The 15,541-nt window shown below is 45.2% G+C and overlaps 1 protein-coding gene across 1 annotated transcript in view; it reads right to left on the bottom strand.

Annotated features, from left to right (window-relative positions):
- Window positions 1-14,790, bottom strand: part of LOC147441541 (NAD(P)H-quinone oxidoreductase subunit M, chloroplastic-like) — a 29,734-nt gene extending 14,944 nt beyond the window's left edge. The window contains exon 1 of the mRNA XM_086483145.1: window positions 14,306-14,790. Within this exon, the coding sequence (XP_086339271.1) occupies window positions 14,306-14,698 (393 nt within the window). The 5' untranslated portion in view covers window positions 14,699-14,790. The remainder of the gene's footprint in view (window positions 1-14,305) is intronic.
- Between the last annotated feature and the right edge of the window lie 751 nt (window positions 14,791-15,541).

Raw genomic sequence — 15,541 nt, 5'->3', positions numbered from 1 at the left:
CCTTCGGAGGAGGGTTTGACAACATCCTGGTGTCGTATTCTTCTCTCTTTATCTCTCAGTCTCAACACCTTCATTCACAGTGTTCATCCACTTTGTTTGTGTCCATTGCACTCTCACACTAAAGGAACGGAAGGCTCTCCCTTCCGTAAGTAAAGGGAACCTTGAGCACAGTTCGGAGCACTCATCTTGAGCAAAGTTCAACAGTCACTTCTGTTGCACCTTACATTGGTATCACAGCTTTGGCAATGTTCTGTATCACTCAAGGAAAGAACCACCTAATTTTTTTTCTTGTTGCAGTCGACGTAACCCAAGTCCTCTTGGGCGTGTCGATTCCTAATCGTGTTTTTGAAGAGTGACAGGAAACCCAAGAAAGAAGGGCTTGTCCAGCCTCCCCCTGTGCCTCGTTTCACTCATTGAGAGAGGACCCTGCACTTAGCGGCTGGCCAATCGACGTGAGGTGGGAAAAAGCAACCTTGGTGTGAGCGCAAGGCCGCTAAGGGGTGCGCCCGCGGAAAGGAGCAGAACTCGGGTGAAGAGAAGATCCTTCTCTTAAATAGATTGCAAGCGAAAGAAGAACCTTCAGAACCTCAAGACCCTCAAAAACCCCAAGAACCCAAGTTCCTCGTGAACTTAAGAAAGACCCACAAGAACCCAAGACTTCAGTGGATGGTCATCACCCGAAGAGAAATGAATACTTCGCATGAAGGTGGTGAGCATGAGGGTGGTGAAGAAGAATTTTCCCCACCAGGAGGTTTTTCCGACCCTCCCCCTTCCCTATCTACGCCAAGGATTGCACTAACTCCTATGGAGAAGTTAAAGCAGTTGTTTATGGAAAGGAAGTTAGAACGTGAAGCAAGTAAAGCAGAAAGAATGGCAGCCATAGATCGTGAATCCGCAGAAAGAAGAGCAGCCATAGATCGTGAATACGAAGAAAGAATGGCAACCAAAGAGCGTGAGCATGAGCAAGCACGCTTGGAAGCCAAAGCACGAGAAGCAAAGTTGGATCGCGAGAACAAAGAAAGAGAAGCAGAATTTGATCGCAATAACAAAGAAAGACAAGCAGCATTTGATCGCGAGAACAAAGCAAGACAAGCAATGAACGACCGACACATGAAAGCAATGTTGCGACTCTTTTCTTGTCACGTGACACATCCAACCCTATGTGTCCGTGGACAAGCTATAGCATGATCAGGGTTCAGTCAGTCCAGTCAGTCTAGATTAGAAGTGATCTGGCACTTTTGTGAGTCTATTCGTAGACAGTGCATGCCCAGTCACTTGGTGTAGATGCATATCCTCTGGTTGCACACAGCATGATCATCAGTATTCCCTTCAGATTCCATCAGGGGAATTTTCCAGTGCATTTAGCCTATTTTCCCTATTTTTGACATTTTTCACTTATTATTTTTAAGTGACTTCCCAACAAAAGTAGGTAGGGAAATTTTGCTAAGAAAATATATAAGCAAACCCAAATTAGCACTTTCTGGCAGAAGAGGCAGCAAGAGCTCCCCGCTCAGCAGGCATCTTCTCAGCAAGAACCCCGCAGTACCCTCAGCACCCCTTGGCGTTTTTGGTTTTCCCTCATCGCCCACACTCAGCCCTAGCGTTTTTGGATATCGCTAGCACTTCCCCATGACCCCTGGCGTTTTCCAGTTGCAGTCATCGCCAGCACTTCCCAATTGCCTAGCGTTTTTGCTAGCGCTTACCAGATCTGCCAGCGTTTTTCATTTTCAGCCTTTAGCGGAGAATTTGTAGCAACGTTTTCAGCCTTGAAGACAATAGCAGATTCAGCCCTAGTCATTGCAAGAGATCCACCATTTTCAGCCTCAAAAACGCAGCCAAAACAGTCATTTTCAGCCACCGAAATCAGTCCCAGATTTTCAGCCATAGCGTTTTTATGGACAGCAAATAGAAGATCGCAGATTTCAGCCCTTAAGTCGTCCTCGTCATCACCGGCATAGTCCCAAGTTGCATCAGTTTCCATGCATCGTCATTGTACCACTTTGTGCAATCAATAAGTAGACCACTCTCGCCAACGAGAGTGGGGCCTTCGGAGGAGGGTTTTACAACGTCTCTGGTGTCGTATCTCTCTTCTCTCTTTATCTCTCGGTCTCATACACTTGCACGCACAGTGTCCATTCACTTTGTTTGTGATCATAGCACTTTCCATTAAGAACGGAAGGCTCTCCCTTCCATAAGAACTAAAAGGACTCCTTGAGCACAGTTCGGAGCACTCATCTTGAGCAAAGCGCAAACAATCATTCCGCTGCACCTAACATTGGTATCAGAGCTTTGGCAGTGTTTTGTATCACTCAAGGAAAGAACCACAAGAATCACAAGAATTTTTTTGCTTTTTGCGGTCACACGAACCCAAGTTCGCTTGGGCGTGTCGATATCTAATCGTGTTTTTTGAAGAGTGACAAGAATCCCAAGAAAGAAGGGCTTGTCCAGCCTCCCCTTGTGTCTCTTTTCACTCATTGAGAGCGAACCGTGCACTTAGCGGCCGGCCAATCGACGTGAGGTGGGAAAAAGCAACCTTGGTGTGAGTGCAAGGCCGCCAAGGGGTGCGCCTGCAGAAAGGAGTAGAACTCGGGAAGAGAAGATCCTTCTCAAACATGGTTTGCAAGCGAAAGAAAACCTCAAGAACCTCAAGAACCTAAAGATCCTCAAGAACCCAAGAACCTCAAGAACCTCAAGACTCTCAAGAACCCAAGTTCCTCGTGGACTTAAGGACCAAAGATCATAGTGCATGGTCGTCACCCGAAGCGGAATGGATACTTCGCATACAGGTGATGAGCATGAGAGAGGCGACAAAGATTTTTTCGATCCTCCCCCTTCGCCATCTACGCCACCAAGTGTACCAAACCCTATGGAGGCAATGTTCAAGCAGATGATCGCCATGATGCATAAACAAGAAGCAAATCGCCTTGCTAAGGACCGCGAGCAAGAAGCAAATCGCCTTGCTTTAGAACGCGAGCGCGACAAAGGCAAAGAACGAAAACAACAAAGAAAGGCGGAAGAGGCAGCACGAAGCGCCGCCTTTGAGGCTGAGCGTGTAGCTCAAAGAGTGGCTTTGAAGATTGAGCGTGAGACTCAACGAGAACTACGCACGCACTCAAGAATTGATTCGACAAGTACTTGCCTCGAAGTCCGACCCACCCAAAGATCGTGGGAGTTCATCAAGTGGCGCAAGCCACGACGCAGATTCCAACCATCCAGTCATAGAGAAGTTGACTTTCAGTAAGTATGATGGTAAGATGGATGCTACGGTTATTCATTCTTGGTTGCATCAATTTAATGCTTCTTTTGCGACAACTAAGAAAACAGGAAATAGCAAAGTCTTGACGGCAACTATGTACCTTGCCGGTGATGCCATCAATTGGTACCACGCATAGCAAGAGGCACAGCTAGCCGCGCACCTAGAAGAAGCCGACGAATTCACGCCCCTCTCTTTTAGTTGGGCTGATTTTCAAGACAAGCTCAAGGCGCAGTTTATGCCACCTCAGTACCTTGCACGATTGAAGGACGATTGGCGCGCTCTCAAGCAAAATGGTATGCCAGTTATGTCTTTCTCTAATCGTGTTTTGCAGCTAGGTACTCAATTACGAAAATCGGATGATGAGCGCAAAGAGGCTTTTATTTTTGGATTGGACGAGTATATCATGTACGATGTCGAGGTGCTCGATCCAATCGATCTCAACAAGGCGGTAGCGATTGCTCTCGCACAGGAGATGAAGCACAACAAGGGAAAGCCTAAGGAGAACAAGACTTCCACAAGTACCTCACAGACTTCTCAGAACCCTCAGAACGGTAAGAACGGTAAAAATGGTAACTCTTCTAACCAATCTTCCAACAGCCTCTCAGAAAAGAATTATTCCAATGAATATAAGGGTAAGGCTAACACAATTAAGCTTACTCCAGATGAAAAGGTAGCACAAGGAATTGTAGGAGGATACATCACGTCAGAAGAGCAAAGCACTTATTCTAAGGAAGGTCGTTGTTTTCATTGTCACATTAAGGGTCACATAAAAAGAACATGTCCTAAGCTTGAATCGAATGAATCTAAAGAATCCACAGAACAAACTTCTTATGTCAATGCAATGAATGATAACACGAGTGTGCCCCAAGTTTCTCATGACCCTCCCATTGATAATTCTCTCATTAAATGTTATGGTCGTACGTCGGGGCAACGTTTTGTCATATTGTTTGACCCAGGTAGTATGCATGATGTGATCAATCCCTCTCTTGTTGAGAGAGCCTGCCTCGAAGTTAGTCCGAGATCTCCTATCGAGGTCTCTGGCTTTGTTCCCGGTATGGACGCTCTCATCACGGAGGAATGCCTTGATGTGTTGTTTGGAATTCAACAAGCTGCCTTCACTAGAAGATTTGATGTCTCTCCTCTCTCAGGATGTGATATGATTTTGGGCATTTGACGGTTTCGTGATAATAACCCTCTCATTGATTTTGAGGCTAACACTTTCACTCTCAATGCCAAAAGTGATTCTCCCATTGTCATTCATGGAGAAGACATTGTTCATTCTCCCTCTCTCATTGCTAATATGCAGGACAAGATTGAAAGGATTCGGGAAAAGGAGACTCTCTCAGTCTCTTCTTCTCCCAAGCCTGACACACAGGATTTGCATGACAATGATAAGCATGATGATTTGAATGACAATGATAAGCATGATGATTTGAATGCCAATGATTTGCATAATGATTTGGATGACAATGACACGCATGATGATTTGCATGAAGAAAATGTGATTGTTCACAAGGATGATGTGTTAGTGGATGCTTTTTCTAGCGAAGCTAACCTCGTTGCAGATTCGATCAATCACGAAGAGTCGATCTTGGCTCTTGAGCCTAGGTCCAAAGAACCCTCACAGGAAGTACTATATGTTCATATGATTGATACGCACGCATTGTTCAAATGTTTCATTCGTGATCGTTTCCTGTATTTTAGTCAGCATCTTTATGTGATCCCTTTTCCTAGGCATGACATATTGTATGTTGAGCACGTTTCACTCATGAATGAGCACGGATGTATGCGGATTGTTCATGAAAAGCTGAAAAATATGCATTCAAGGACGTCACATTCCATGTCTCTTCCTTGGCACGACAAATGTAGAAAGAGCACATGAAAGTATGAGCACCAAGCATGTGCATTTCCGTTGTAAATTGCCACAGTTGATTGTTTTAGATCAAACAAGAAAGATTCGATCTCATTGTTTGCATGTGTTTGATGAACGGTTTGGCACTCTGTCTCTTTGTTCATCTACATTGCATGCACAATCTTTGAGAAAGACAAGATTTTTTCTAGTCACTTTACATGGATAGGTATGTTCATGGTTTTGTTTGGAAGTGGTTTCAGGAATTTTCAGCCATGGAGATTCTTGAAGAAGAAAGAAACATGACTCTAGACGAAGTTGAAGCATCGAAGGAGCCACAGAAGACTATGTCGCTTTTGGCGCGGCCCAAAGAAGCAAGCTTTGGAGACCTTTATGAAGTTCAAGTACCGCACGACCCACACATCAGAGTGGGCCGGCGAAGAGTCCCTTCCAAGATTCCGGATGCTATTGGCGATCTCCCTCGACGCCATACAGTTCGGTATCAGTACCTCACTTTGAAAAGGGGGGATGTCACGTGACATATCCAACCCTATGTGTCCGTGGACAAGCTACAACACGATCAGGGTTCAATCAGTCCAGTCAGTCTAGATTAGAAGTGATCTGGCACTTTTGTGAGTCTATTCGTAGACCGTGCATGCCCACTCACTTGGTGTAGATGCATATCCTTTGGTTGCACACAGCATGATCATCAGTATTCCCTTCAGAATCCATCAAATTCCATCAGGGGAATTTTCCAGTGCATTTAGCCTATTTTCCCTATTTTTGACATTTTTCACTTATTATTTTTAAGTGACTTCCCAACAAAAGTAGGTAGGGCAATTTTGCTAAGAAAATATATAAGCAAACCCAAGTTAGCACTTTTTGGCAGAAGAGGCAGTAGGAGCTCCCGCTCAACAAGCATCTTCTCAGCAAGAACCCCACAATACCCTCAGCACCCCTTGGCGTTTTTGGTTTTCCCTCATCGCCCACACTCAGCCTTGACGTTTTTGGATATCGCTAGCACTTCCCCATGACCCCTGGCGTTTTCCAGTTTGCAGTCATCGTCAGCTCTTCCCAGTTGCCTAGCGTTTTTGCTAGCGCTTACCAGATCTGCCAGCGTTTTTCATTTTCAGCCTTTAGCGGAGAATTTGCAGCATCGTTTTCAGCCTTGAAGACAACAGCAGATTCAGCCCTAGTCATTGCAAGAGATCCACCATTTTCAGCCTCAAAAATGCAGCCAAAACAGTCATTTAGTCCCAGATTTTCAGCCATAGCGTTTTTATGGACAGTAGATAGAAAGACCGCAGATTTCAGCCCTTAAGTCGTCGTCGTCGTCACCAGCATAGTCCCAAGTTGCATCAGTTTCCATGCATCGTCATTGTACCACTTTGTGCAATCAATAAGTAGACCACTCTCGCCGAAGAGAGTGGGGCCTTCGGAGGAGGGTTTACAACGTCTCTGGTGTCGTATCTCTCTTCTCTCTTTATCTCTCAGTCTCATACACTTGCACGCACAGTGTCCATTCACTTTGTTTGTGATCATAGCACTTTCCAATAAGAACGGAAGGCTCTCCCTTCCATAAGAACTAAAAGGAACCTTGAGCACAGTTTGGAGCACTCATCTTGAGCAAAGCGCAAACAATCATTCCGTTGCACCTTACATTTCTCAAGCTCAGGCATAGATGCAAGAGATTCGAGAAAAGGAGACTCTCTCAGTCTCTTCTTCTCCCAAGCATGACAAACATGATTTGCATGGTAATGATGAGTACGATGATTTGAATGATAATGATAAGCATGAAGAATTGCATGATGATTTGGATGATAAGGACAAGCATGATGATTTGCATGATGTTCAAGATGTGATTTCTCGCAAGCATGATGATTTGCAGGACAATGATGTGATTGTTCACAAGGATGATGTGTTAGTTGATACTTTTTCTAGTGAAGCTAACCTCATTGCAGATTCGATCCATCACGAAGAACCGATCTTGGCTTTCGAGTCGAGGTCCACAGATCCCCCACAGGAAGATTCGATCAAACACGAAGAACCGATCTTGGCTCTCGAGCCTAGGTCCAAAGAACCCTCACAGGAAGTATTATGTGTTTGAATGATTAGTCAGCATGCATTGTTCGAGTGTTTCATTCGTGATCGTTTCCTGTATTTTAGTCAGCGTCTTTATGTGATCCCTTTTCATAGGCATGACATATTGTACGTTGAGCATGATTCACTCATGAATGAGCATGGATGTATGCGGATTTCTCATGAAAAGCTGAAAAGTATGCCTTCAAGGAAGTCACATTTCATGTCTCTTCCTTGGCATGACACGGTATCCGAAAGAGCACAAGAAGGATTGAGCATCAAGCATCCGCATGTCCATTGTGTTTTGCCACAGTTGATTGATTTAGATCAGAAAGTCAAGATTCGACCCCATTGTTTGCGTGTGTTTGAGGAACGGTTTGGCACTCCGTCACTTTGTTCATCTACATTGCATGCACAGTTTGTTCGAAGGAATAGTATTTTTCCAATCACTTTACATGGAATGGGTATGTTCATGTTTTTGTGTTGGAAGTGGTTTCAGGAATTTTCATCCTCTGAGATTCTTGAAGAAGGTAGACGGATGACTATCAACGAAGTTGAAGCATTGAAGGACCACAAATGACTCTCCGTCGCTTTCGGCGCGGCCCAAAGAAGCAAGCATTGCAGACCTTTATGAAGTTCAAGTACCGCATGACCCGCACATCAAAGTGGGCCAATGATGAGTCCTTTGCAGGATTCCAGACCCTGTTGGCGATCTCCCTCGACACCATACAGTTCGGTACCAGTGCCTCACTTTGAAAAGGAGGGGATGTCACGTGACACATCCAACCCTGTGTGTCCGTGGACAAGCTACAGCATGACCAGGGTTCAGTTCAGTCAAGTCAACCTAAGAATAGTGTCACGTGACACATCCAACCCTATGTGTCCATGGACAAGCTACAGCATGATCAGGGTTCAGTCAGTCCAGTCAGTCTAGATTAGAAGTGATCTGGCACTTTTGTGAGTCTATTCGTAGACCGTGCATGCCCAGTCACTTAGGGTAGATGCATATCCTCTGATTGCACACAGCATGATCATCAGTATTCCCTTCAGAATCCATCAGATTCAGTCAGGGGAATTTTCCAATGCATTTAGCCTATTTTCCCTATTTTTGGTATTTTTCACTTATTATTTTTAAGTGACTTTCCAACAAAAGTAGGTAGGGCAATTTTGCTAAGTTAATATATAAGCAAACCCAAGTTAGCACTTTCTGGCAGAAGAGGCAGCAGGAGCACATGCTCAACAGGCACCTTCTCAGCAAAACCCTAGCAGGAACCCCTAGCGTTTTTCAGCTTGGATCATCGCCATCCTATTTAACAACCTGGCGTTTTCAAGTAGCAGCAGCATGTCCCCCCAGCCAGCATTGGATCGCCATCAAGATGCCATTTTCCAGCGATTGCCTCAGCGTTTTCAGCATTGCAAAAAAGCAAATTCAGCAGCATAAAAACGCAGCAGATCAGCGTTTTTAACAAGCCCAGATCAGCCCTAGTCGGATGCAGAAGAACCCCAATTTTCAGCCCTCGAAAACGCCAAAACAGTCATTTTCAGCCACCCAAAACAGCCCAAAGATTTGCAGAAATTCAGCAGTTAGAAGACCACAGATTTCAGCCCTAAGTCGTCATCATCACCGTCGTCGTCACCGGTATAGTCCCAGGTTGCATCAGTCCATTGCATCGTCATTGTACCACTTTGTGCAATCATAAGTAGACCACTCTCGCCAACGAGAGTGGGGCCTTCGGAGGAGGGTTTTACAACGTCTCTGGTGTCGTATCTCTCTTTTCTCTCTCTCTCTCTCAGTCTCATACACTTGCACTCACAGTGTCCATTCACTTTGTTGTGATCATAGCATTCTCTCATTAAGAACGGAAGGCTCTACCTTCCATAAGAACAAAAGGAACCTTGAACACAGTTCGGAGCACTCATCTTGAGCAAAGTGCAAACATTCATTCCGTTGCACCTAACAAATAGCAAGTGATCCGGCACTTTTGTGAGTGTTCGCAGACCATGCATATCTAGACACTTAAGAGTAGATGCATATCCTCTGGTTGCACACAGCATGATCATCAGATTTCCATCAAAACCCATTAGGAGCATTTTTAGAGTGCATAGACCTATTTTCCCTATTTTAGCCAATTTTCACTTATTATTTTTAAGTGATTTTTGTTGGAAACAGGGTAGGGCAAATCCACTAAGCATGTATAAATAGAAACCTAGCGCTAGCACTTTCTGGCAGAAGAGGCAACAGGAGCACCTTTGCTCAACAAGCAACTTCTCAGCAAGACTCGTTCCATCAGCAAACCTAGCGTTTTTGGACAAGATCAACCCTAGCGTTTTTGTTCAGCAGATCAACCTCGGCTACCGAACGTTAGCAGACTCCTACAAAACATCTCTAGCATTAGCAGATTCCTACAACAGATAGCAGATTTCTCCGCAAGATCATTTTCAACCCTAGCGTTTTTGCATCTGCAAGACACCTCAGCGTTTTTGCAGATCTTCGCAACAGATTCAGCCCTAGGACCAGCGTTTTCAGTTTTCAGCAGTCGACCGTAGTAAAGTTTCCGAACCTCGCAGATCTCACCTTCCCGCAGCAGATCCTCGCCGCACGGCCAAATCCCCCGAAGTTTGCAGTTTCAGCCCGGAAAATGCAGATTTCAGCATCTGCATTTTCAACGCGTCGTCGTCGCATCGTCGTCATCAACATCGTCACCGACATAGAGTCAAAATTCAGCAGATAAAGATTTGCAGATTTCAGCCATTAGCATTTCCAGATTTCAGCATGTCTCGTCGTCGTCGACATCGTCGGCAAGTCCAAGCATTATAGAGATTTGTGCAATCAATAGTAGACCGCTCTCGCCATAGAGAGTGGGGCCTTCGGAGAGGGTTTGACAACATTCTGGTGTCGTATTCTTCTCTCTCTATCCCTCAATCTGAGCACCTTCATTCACAGTGTTCATCCACTTTGTTTGTGTCCATTGCACTCTCACTAAAAGAACGGAAGGCTCTCCCTTCCGTAAGTAAAAGGAACCTTGAGCACAGTCCGGAGCACTCATCTTGAGCAAAGTTCAACATTCACTTCCGCTGCACCTTACAGTACCCCTCAGCATTTCAACAGTACCAAGTATCTACCACAGTACCCCTCAACATCTACAACAGTACCCATCAGTATCTCAGCAGTACAAAGCATCTCGATTCTCTAGCAAGTACCCATCAACATCTCTAACATCTAGGATCATTGTAACGGCATTGTGCAAGTAACAAAGCAAGTACTTGCTATGGCAAAAAAGCTAGGGGGCCCTTGAGGGTGGTTGGGACCCGACATGCAATGTCGTCTCTCTCTCTCTCTCTCTCTCTCTCTCTCTCTCTCTCTCTCTCTCTCTCTCTCTCTCTCTCTCTCTCGTGTTTACTTTCAAGTAAAATAAAGTAACCTTGTGTTTGTGCGGAGTACTGGATCCGAGCTAAATCCTTAAACACTTCCGCTGCACCTAACATTACGAGGAGAGACGCGGCATGGGCCACCTTGTGGGCTTCCTCCTCCTCCATCCACTCATCCTTCCAAGTGATAGCATCATCGATGAGATGCATGGAAGACGAGAGAACTTTGTTCTTATCAGACTTTTTAACAACCGCAAAATAGGATGTAAATTGATGCAACCAAGAATAAATAACAATAGCATCCATCTTACCATCATACTTACTGAACGTCATCTTCTTGGGAATGGGTTCATTGACCGTCCGTGTAGCATTGGTCGCCTCCGCGATGGTCTTGGCAAGCTTTTCATGATCCAGCTCCAAAGAAGAGGTATCGGACAGGACTGCCAAAGTAGTAATGAGATCATGCATAACTTCCTTTCCTGCCTTCGAGCCTTAGCGTCTGCCTCGCACTCCCGTCTACGTGTCACAAACTGGTGACGTGGCGTGCCACAACACACATTCACTGTTGGCTGCATTGATGACGTGGCTGCCTGTACACCCTCTACAGGAAATCCCGAACTGCTGACGTGGCATTGATGACGTGGCAAGTTGTACGGACGCCAGTGCAAATCGTGGCGGATTTTCCGACGGCAAGGAAAAGCAACGCAGCTTTTTGGGCGTTGCTTTTTAGGCTACGCAATTGCAAGAGAGAGATAGAGAGAGCCCTTTTTGCTTTTTCTACGCCATAGAAGAGGGAGAGAGAGAGCTCTTCTGCTTTATTTTAAAAAAGCTATTTTATGGACAGCTTTTGGAACTTGCTTTATTCTACAAGCAAGAGAGAGAAAGAGCCTTTGCTTTGTTTTTGGGCTTTTGATTTTCAGCTTTTGGGACTCTGCTTTTAGCAACCTCTGTAATCTTTAAATATGTGAGCAGGCCTCTCACAACTCAGAGCATCTGGATGCAGAGTTTGAGTGTGAGCGCCTGCCCGCACTCTTGTACTTTGAACACAGATTAATACATAAAGAAATACCAAAAGGGGCGCCAGTCTTTGGGGCCAATATCTCTAGGCACGGAACTTCGCCGGACTAGTGTCGAATCAATTGTGAACTATGAACTGTTTTAAAGTGGTTATTTGTGCTGTCGCGGTAGATTCTCGACTGGAGTGTCCAAGTCTGTTACAGTGGTATCAGAGCACAGTTGATTTCTCTTCTACGGGAAATCTGATCCATTTCAGCGGCACCTATGGCTTCAAGCAAAGATCAGTCGACTCCCTCTGCATCCGGAGATGCGGGAAGGGATCACAACGAAGATTCAGGCAAGGAGTATGGCCGGCCTCGGCCTACTCAGGCGGAGCGTCAACGATTGATCGGCGACGCAACAAAGATGATGCTCAATTTTGCGAAGGACCCAAAATTTGCAAAATATATGAGCGAGACCTCTTTTGAGGAGGTGCATGCGCAGTGGTGACAGACCACAGAACCACCCAAGAAACCTCTCACTCCCAGGATATACACGGAGCAAGAATTAGAAGTGGTGGTTGATGCATGAATTACTCAGCTTTTTGACGCGCAAAACAAAGCTAAAAAGCACGACAAAAAGCTGAAGAAAGGTGCTCACTTCCCGGGTTATTTGGACCGTCAGTCTACTTTTGAATCGGCAAAGAAACAGAAGAAGCGTGTTCGATTTGAAGGAGTACCCACTTCTTCTTCTTCTTCTTCTTCTTCTTCTTCTTCTTCTAGCTCATCTGATTCGAGCGAAGAAGACACAAAAGGCAAAAAGAGAAGCAAGAAGCAACGCTTCGGAAAGGGCAAGAAAAAGGCAAAGAAGCCTAAATCTCGCCCCGTGATTAACAGTTCTACAGAGGACTCGTCTACAGACAATTCAGCCTCTGATGACAGCAGCTTTTATGCAAAGAGGAAGAATTTTTACAAAGCCAACCAGTATGACTTTCTGGAAGACAAAAGCAAGAAAGTCCGAGAGTTTAAGGAAGATGGACAATCAATTAAATTTGACATGTTTTCTAGTTATAGAGATGCTTCGAAGGCTTTGTCTTTTATACAGCAGTTTGACATCGCTTTTTCGGGAGGACGTTACTCAAAGCACTCTAAGATTCGGAGAGCTACCTCTTACTTCAAGGGGAATGCTCGAACTCGGTGGTCCACCCTTCTCTTAAACAAGACAGCGCCAATTAAATGGCTGAAATTCAAAAGGCTTTTTATTTCTTCTTGGCTGACTCGAGAGTATGAACGCGACATACGCACTGCTTGGAACCATCTACGGATGACCAAGAAAGAGATAGTATAAACGCGACATACGCACTGCTTGGAACCATCTACGGATGACCAAGAAAGATACAGTGGACGCTTATTGCGAGAGATTCTGGAGCTCTTTTCTACCCGCCTCTTCATTTAAGAAGATCTCGTTCAAGGAGTAGATTGAGCGGTTTACCTTGGGTCTACCTACAAAGATCCGAGATCACTGCTTAGAACAAAAGTCAGCTTCCATTCAAGAGTTGATGAGTAATGTGAAACGGGGTTTTGCCATTCACTCTGGCAGTCTGACCTACCCCAAAGATGAGATCATGACACAAAGAGTCGAACAAACTTAGAAAAATGAAAGTAGAAAGAGAAAGAGCAACCCAAAATAGAAAGATAAGGATGCACGACCCAAGCTTACTCCTCAACAGAGGGCTCTATATATAAAGGAGGGGAAGTGCTTTGAATGCGGGGAAACTGGGCATATCTTTGCGAAGTGCCCTAACAAGGCACCGAATGAACAGGATGAAGAAAGGCCAGAAAGTTCCAAAGCAGCTGAGAGACGTGGCAGAAAAGGTAGATAAAAAGCAGAACTGGTACCACATTGCGTGGGGCCTGAACCGAATCAAATGAATGAAAGTACAAATTTTGCCTCTTTTGGGGCAAAGTGAAAGATCAGGAAGCTCTTTTGAAGGAGCCAAGGCCAACTTCTTTTCACTTGGAATTGGCGGCTCGATTTGGAATTACGCCCGATAGGCTGAGGCCACAGGCGGAGGTAGTTCGAGTGGCACCCAGACGGGATGTTGCTATTACACCGAACATTGGCAAACTTCGTTTGCAATGACAGGGGTGTTTAGGGCACGAGGAGTTTTACGTATTTGCCTTGGAAGGTTGTGACATTCTACTCGAAATCCCTTGGTACCACAACAACAACGCCGTGGTTGACTACCGGGCCGAGAAAGCGACTTTGACAAATGAAGGGCTCAGAGATTGTACTTGATGAACTTCAGTTTCTTTACTCATTTTTTTGGGAGAGAACTGAACAATGGATGAAGGTCGAATATGTTTTGACGGTACTAGCAACGGGATGCAAACAGATTTTTTTTGGCCGATACAAATGGCAGACCAGGAAATTCATGGTAAGCACGCGGTTACCTACATGTTTCTTCTTAGCATCTGCATAGCAACAAACCTCAAACCAGCAAGTGACAAAACAATCATATCACCATCTGCAACTAGGCAGTGATGCATTTAAGACAACAAGAGCAGAAAAAATCATCAAATCAATGCATACAGAGTTTGGAAACTCAGCCTCTGCATGGTGTAATTTAGACACTGTTAGAAGACTTGCATAGGGAAGTTTTTTGCAAATCAGAAAAAGATACAAAGGATTCTGATGGTCGAACAGATCGAAAACACACAGCATGCAAAGAACTATGCCAAGAATCACAGACTTACAGCATAATTATCGACGAGTGATTTAAACTCGTCAAAAACCTTCTGCGCTTTATCCTCAGTCCAGACAAATTCATCATCAGGGTCAAGAATAAGGCTCAATTTGTCGGTCTGAGTCTGGTCCATTTTGTTTGTCTCGGGATCTATGTAGGCTGCGTAGATGCGAATATGGCGCGTAGTGCTGCTAAGCCAGCGTCCTCCATCTTCATACGTCATCCCTTTGCTGACAGTGTCGCCCATGGCCCTGACGCCCAATATGGGCCTGCGAACACTTTGCCTTGGCATATGTGTAACCTGTGCATTCTTGGGTAAAACTCTCTTTCCTGAGAAAAGAGATCCTATCCGCAGTTCCGAGCTTGTACCTTTCAAGCTCGTTATTGCTGCCCTCTCCGCCATAGCCACCACCACCCCTACCTTAGTCACGGGGTGCGTGAGTGAGCAAGCGACTCGAATCAGTGATGGCAACAAGGCCTAGCGCCCTTCGCAAAATTAAAGGTGCTGGTCTCATCCACATTGTTTAGGCCCCTGTCACACTGGGGCGCTTGTCCCACACTCTCTTTGAGATTCAATTTTACACAGATTCCATGCGGATCTCATCGGCGACCCTTCTGAAGACCAGACCCTGTAAAAGGACAAATGAGGGAGTCGAAATCAACCCCTTGAGTAGAATACCTTCAAACATCTAGCGTAACCAGTTGAGCCACCACGCCCAGTTGTAATTCATGCGATTCGTCAATTTTTAAAAAATTGAAGCCCCTTGTCCCATCGACCTGTTGAACTGCTCAATCTCTGGCACGTCATACCTCGTGAACCCTACACTCCTACCTAGGCCTGGCTACCTGCACTTTATCTCCTGCATGCTCGCCAAAGCGGCATCTGGGCAGTAGCACCGGAGCAACAAACCCTACGGGCTCCAGGAGACTCCAGCTCGTCACCTGTTTAGCTGACGAGAAGGAATATTCATTTTTTTGAGAGCAATTTCTTTTTTGAAATGTGTTCAACATACTAGATCTTTAATAAAAAGCTACAAATGTTCAGCAGCGAATCGAAATGGCACAAATGGAGAAGCCCCCATTTATCATGATGATGGGCAGGTTTCAAATCTTGTCTACTGATTTCGTAGCATGCTTTTTGTAGGTGGTCGCTACTTGCAAAAGTTGATCAAGGGTGCTAAGATGTCCCTCTGCTTGTCCTAGTGTTACAGGGGCCTAAAACTGCATACATACCGTTGGCCCAAAC

This window comes from Adiantum capillus-veneris, chromosome 15 (assembly GCF_014529385.1).
Source record: "Adiantum capillus-veneris isolate H3 chromosome 15, ASM1452938v2, whole genome shotgun sequence".
NCBI lineage: Eukaryota > Viridiplantae > Streptophyta > Polypodiopsida > Polypodiales > Pteridaceae > Adiantum > Adiantum capillus-veneris.
Note: the sequence above shows the minus strand (reverse complement) of the source record. Positions and strands in the feature narration are given on the sequence as shown.